The sequence below is a fragment of the Rhipicephalus microplus genome, chromosome 1, assembly GCF_043290135.1.
Source record: "Rhipicephalus microplus isolate Deutch F79 chromosome 1, USDA_Rmic, whole genome shotgun sequence".
NCBI classification, from domain to species: domain Eukaryota; kingdom Metazoa; phylum Arthropoda; class Arachnida; order Ixodida; family Ixodidae; genus Rhipicephalus; species Rhipicephalus microplus.
Genome location: NC_134700.1, coordinates 25,673,259 through 25,679,276, shown reverse-complemented (window position 1 = coordinate 25,679,276; position 6,018 = coordinate 25,673,259). Strand labels below are relative to the sequence as shown.

The window sequence follows — 6,018 nt, the reverse complement described above, 5'->3', positions numbered from 1 at the left end:
ATGACCGAAGAACTGATCGCTTGTAAAGTACTTGACTTCTCGCAAAGATGCCAGTCAGTTTTGGACGCTGGAATTATGCTGAGTTCTGCTCCAGTGTCCACCAGCAAGCGCAGACCTGTGGTTCTGTCGGTGATGTGGAAGAGGCGGCTTGATGCTTGGCCTTGGTCGCCCGCCGCTGTTATTGACGATCGGCCGGAGCGTTTCCCATGCGCCATGAGCAAGGTGGCATACTTCTGCGAGCCGCAGCACGAAAACACCAGTGATAATAGCGCGTGTTCTGCGGTGATAAACAGTGCTCGGGCCGGTGGAGGGGCCGGTGCGGAGCAGCCGACGTGAGAGATGGTCGATGTGGACGAGGCTGGTCATTTAAGTTGCGAATGCTCAGCAATTGCAGACGCAGTTTGCGACTTTAGCTGTGAGATCTTTTACCGTTTCTCGAAGGGAATCTGCTTCGGAAACTGGAGAGGTGTGGGCAGCGTTCATGACTGGCGGAGCAACGCCCATCATGATGTCATCGGCCATTTCTGCCAGCTCCGACAGCGGCTTATCCTGAGCAGGGACAAGAGCCATTCCCATGGTAGGTGGAAGACGCTGTAGAAACAACTCACGTAGTATGGATGTTTTCGAGCCGTCCAGTTGGTTCCTAAGCAGGTGCTGCAGATGGCGTAGAAACTGTGTGGGACGGCGGTCCCCGAGTTCTTCGTTGCACAGAAGTTGCTGAATGTGCCGATGCTTAGGCGGAACGAGTCGGTGAAGAAGAGCCTGTTTGACTGTCGTATATAGAGTGTCAGCAGGCGGGCCCACGAGGATGTTGCGTATTTCGGCCATTGCCTGTGGTAGCAACGCTTCAACGAGGAGCTCATGTTTCCGAACCTCTGACATGATGCGATGAATGCGGAACTTGTTCTCGACTTGAATGAACCATAAGGAGGGATCGGCAAGCCACAGCTGTGGTAGCGTCACAGTAGCAGTACCTCCAACAACACTCGAAGAGGGTACACGGCCGGGTGCAGTGGCAGCGGTACCAGGGCTGAGGCTGTCGAGATGCTCACGCTGCTCCATGGAAGGTCGCGTACGTAGTCAGGGTCACCAATAAATATAGCACTCTGAAACGCGGTTCCGAAAACACAGCGCGGTTTATTAATGCATCTCCGGCATTTGTTTGTTTGTAGCTCTAATCCATGGCTCATACCCACTCTGGGGGATTGGCCAAGAGAACATATAGTCTCATATGAATGATAACTGCATTATTGCTTACAACGAAAAAAAAAGGGAAAGGGGAGGTACAGTGAAGACAGTATGTTAAAAAAAAAGAAACGAAAGATTTAGATAGTGAGAAAAAAATCAACAAGAAAGTAGACACCATATATTATAACTTGATTTTGCGAGCCGACCAGACAGCTGGTTTTGCCAAACCCGATTGATTTGGTAAGTCACCGATTTATCAAGATTTGAAAATTACTTTTCGGCCCGTTTTTTTTGAGTACCTGTTAACGTGGGCTGTGTTGAAAAACATTTAGAGTCCTGAATAAAATTACATGCCACATCGAATGCATCCCTGTGGCAATTTCCCAAAACAGAGGCACCAAAATTTAGAACATTCTCTGTGGTTAAATATAAACCTAGCTTCGCAAATGGAATATCTAAAAGCCGTTTCCTAATTAATGCACAGTTATGACATGAGCCAAGATAATGTTCAATGGTTTCTAATTCTTCGCAAAATGGACAAAGGGGGGAAAGTGTCAGACTAGCTCTGTGTAAATAAAGATTTAATGGGGGGACGCGGCACCGGAATCTAGAGATAATAACTAAGTTTTTCTGACTGACCTCATTGGGCTTTCCATGGAAATTCGAGGTGCTGATAATCTGTCCATTGTGTGATATTTTCTAAACTATCTGTAAAAAGAGCGAGTTTCCTTTATCTAACCCCTGATAAGTATTCTAACTCGGGAAGTACTGAAATTACTGGTCCATCGAGTGATGCTCGTGCCAAAGCATCTGCCAATTCATTTAATTGTAATCTGCAGTGGCCTGGGACCCACACTAACTTGAGGAGTTTTAAATGCGGCGGTGCTAATGTGTGGAACGCTGCTAGGGCACGAGATTGTTCGGAGGTTGTCAGAGCTGCACCCACCGAAAGTGAGTCTGTTAGGATGATTGCACTGGTCTCGGTCGTAGGAATTTTACGAAGAGCTAAAGTAATAACTACTAGCTCGGCTTCAAATATAGGAGTGAATTCTGGAAGCCTTACTGAAAAAGACCAGCCGAGGAAATCGGACGCAATTCTTACGCCTGCCTTTTCATTGTTGACAGAAGGATCTGTAGCTATTACACTTTTTGTTTCTGCATGCACTAAGTAATCGTTTATTGTAGTGGTCAAAATTATAAGAGATTGCAACTTGGCTTGTGGGGGGAAGATTTCATCGTACCCTATTCTAATGTTGAGGGTTGAGGAATTAGTTTCAATTACTGTGCTAATGTCTACCTTTATGCAATCCAGTTTCTTTTTAATGAAAATTATCTGAAGGGTATGAAATCGAGGCCAGTAAGCAAGAAAGAAAGAGTCAGGGTCGCTGATAAATGCATACTCTGATCTTCGCGCCGGTAAACTGTAGAACTTTAAGAAGGTTTGAACCATTAGAATGCGGAATCGACAGAGGAGTGTTGGCAATCGGGCTTCTTGATACAATACATTATTCGCCACGAACCTGGGAAGTCCTAGGCATAATTGTTCCAACTAGTTTCTTTTTTTCTCCTCAGAAGAATACCCACTACTTGCTTATGTCCCAAATGTGTCGTGCCAGAGGAAGAAGAAAAGTATGCCACAGCATGATCGCATCTCTTAGATTTTTGGCTCTTAGATTTTTGACCACTACATTAAACGATTACTTGGTAGATGCAGAAACAAAAAATGTAATAGCTACAGATGCTTCTGTCAACAATGAAAAGGCAGGCGTAGGAATTGCGTCTGATTTCCTCGGCTGCTCTTTTTCAGTAAGGCTTCCAGATTTCACTCCTATATTTGAAGCCGAGCTAGTAGCGATTATTTTAGCTCTTCGTAAAATTCCTACGACCGAGACCAGTGCAATCATCCTAACAGACTCACTTTCGATGTGTGCAGCTCTGACAACCTCTGAACGATCTCGTGCCCTAGCAGCGTTCCACACATTAGCACCGCCGCATTTAAAACTCCTCAAATTAGTGTGGGTCCCAGGTCACTGCGGATTACAAATAAATGAATTGGCAGATGCTTTTCCACGAGCATCACTCGATGGACCAGTAATTTCAGTACTTCCCGAGTTAGAATACTTATCAGGGGTTAGATATAGGAAATTCGCTATTTTTACAGATAGTTTAGAATATATCACACAATGGACAGATTATGAGCACCTGAAATTTCCATGAAAAGCCCAGTGGAGTCCATGAAAAAAAACTTGAAATTACTATCTCTAGATACCGGTGCCGTGTCCCCCCATTAAATTTTTATTTACACAGAGCTGGTCTGACACTTTCCCCCCTTTGTCCGTTCTGCGAAGAATCAGAAACTATTGAACATTATTTTGGCTCTTGTCGTAACTATGCATTAATTAGGAAACGACTTTTAGATATTCCATTTGCGAAGCTAGGTTAAAATTTAACCACAGAAAATGTTCTAAGTTTTGGTGCCTCTGTTTTGGGAAATTGCCACAGAGATGCATTCGATGCGGTGTGTAACTTTATTCAAGAGTCTAAAGGTTTTTCACTATAAAGCCCACGTTAGCAGATACTCAAAAAAACCGGGTCAAAAAGTAATTTTCGATTCAGGATAAATCCGTGACATACCAAATTAATCGGGTTTGGCAAAACCAGCTGTCTGGTCGGCTCCCAAAATCAAGTTGTAGCTATTAGTGTCTACTTTGTTGTTGATTCTTTTTTCTCACTATCTAAATTTTTGGTTTCTTTTTTTTAACATACTGTCTTCACTATACAACTCCCCCCTCCTCTATTTTTTCGTTGTAAGCAATATTGCAGTTATCGTCCATATGAGACTATACGTTCTTTGGCCAATCCCCCACAGTGGGTACGAGCCATGGATTAGAGGATACAAACAAACAAACAATGATCGCATGGCGCACACAAGCGACAGACCCTAACTTGAAAATCATGACATGCGTGTCATGCAACAACAGGACTACATGCCACGCTCATAATGCGCTCGCTGTCGTTTCGCTAGCGTCACATATATCAAGTTTGGTATTACGTGACGCCAATGAATGACGAAGGCACGCGACTGGTTCAAAAATGATAATTCGGATATGCGTGTCATGTCACAACATGACTACATGCCACGCACATGATGCGCTGGTGGCCATTTGGCTAGCTTCAATTATAACAAATTTGGTATTACGGGACGTGAATGGATGACCAAAATATTATTCTGGTGCAAACATGATAAACGTAAGATGCGTGTCATGTAATAACATGACTACATGCTACGCTCATGATGCCCTCGTGGTCGTTTCGATAGCTTCACATGTTCCAAACTCAGTATTACGCGAACGAACAGCACAGGTACACGACACATACATATATGATAATCACGAGATGCCTGTCATGTAACAACAAGACTACATGCCACACTCATAATGTGCTCGCGGCCGTTTTGCTAGGTTTACATATGCCAAATTTGGTATTACGTGACGCCAATGAATGACGAAGGTATGTGACTCTGTTTAACATGATAATCATCAGATGCGTGTCATGTGAGAACATGACTACATGCCACAGTCAAGGCGCCAATGCATTTCGACGTGACGCGGTGCGCGTGCTCACCGGCTACATTTCGTTGGGTCCCGCCGGCGTTCCTACGCCAGGCACCGGTCTTGCCATGTACCCGGAGGCGCACGACGCGCTGCGTTGCTTTGACACATGCGCGTTTCAGTGCATCCGGTGTCCCTCCGTTACGAAAAGAAGGAGACGCAGTGTCGTCTGGGTAGTGAATTGGTGCGAAATGCAGAATGTCGTATTTTGCGCCGGTTGACGTCGGGCCGCACCGACGGACGCTGGTCGCGCCTGGCGTAAGACTATAGAGTGCTCACGTTTTGCTAACTTAGCGTCGCTGTGCCTAGCGTGCGCGCGCGTCAACGCTACATTGGAATATATTGGTCCCTTCATGATGCGCTCGTAGCCGTTTTGCTAGCTCCACATATACCAAGTTTGGTGTTACGTGACGTGAATGGATTACGAAGGTATATGACTGGTGTAAACATGATAATCTTGACACGCGTGTCATGTAAGAACATGACAACCTACCGTGCTCATAGCGTGCTCGTGGTAGTTTCGCTATCTCCACATATACTAAATTTGGTATCACGTGACAGGAAGAGAATTCGAATGTAAGCGACACATCCAAACATAGTAACCATGACTCGGTAGTCATGTACGGCATCATTTCCCTCAACCTCCTAACTTTGTGCTGATTTAAAAGTGACGTATCAACCTTTCTTATTCGTGCTTCGCATATCATTGATTTCCACTGTACGTGGGATCTGCCAATTTTTTTCTTTCTGCCCATTTACATTACAATTTGGTCTAACAACCTCCAATCCTTTTTTGGATTTTTGTCTGCTAAAATTCGTTAATATTGTGTCGAAACATGGAAAACCAGCCCTTAGGTATACACCTCTTTCCCACATTTAATAATGAGGGTCTCGTACTGGAAGGCTTGGTGTTTTAGGGTGTATACGAGGGACAATTGGTCAGCTGCCAGCTCGTAATAGGTTCACGTGTTACGTGACGCCACACAGGCTCATAAAAAGTGTGCCACGCTCGCCGCCATAGTTACAGATGGCGCTGACAGACACTCCGATTCCTGAATTCACATATATACACCCGATAAAGTGGCTGAGGGGATGGCCACCGTGGTAGCCCAGTCGTAGAGCATCGAACGCGTTATTGGAAGGTTGCAGTTTTGGTTCCTGCCCACGGCAAGTTATCTTTTCACTCACTTTTCTTTCTTCACGTTTACCTTACAATTTG

The 6,018-nt window shown here is 44.9% G+C and overlaps 1 protein-coding gene across 1 annotated transcript; it reads right to left on the bottom strand.

The window, feature by feature from the left end:
* Positions 1-381: 381 nt before the first annotated feature.
* LOC142765197 (uncharacterized) lies at positions 382-1,062 on the bottom strand. Its single transcript, XM_075865830.1, has one exon. The coding sequence runs from the start codon at positions 1,060-1,062 to the stop codon at positions 382-384; it is 681 nt and encodes a 226-aa protein (XP_075721945.1).
* Positions 1,063-6,018: the final 4,956 nt, after the last annotated feature.

Excerpts from the sequence above, each read along its gene's own strand:
- LOC142765197 (XM_075865830.1), bottom strand. The coding sequence starts at position 1,062 with ATGGAGCAGCGTGAGCATCTCGACAGCCTCAGCCCTGGTACCGCTGCC.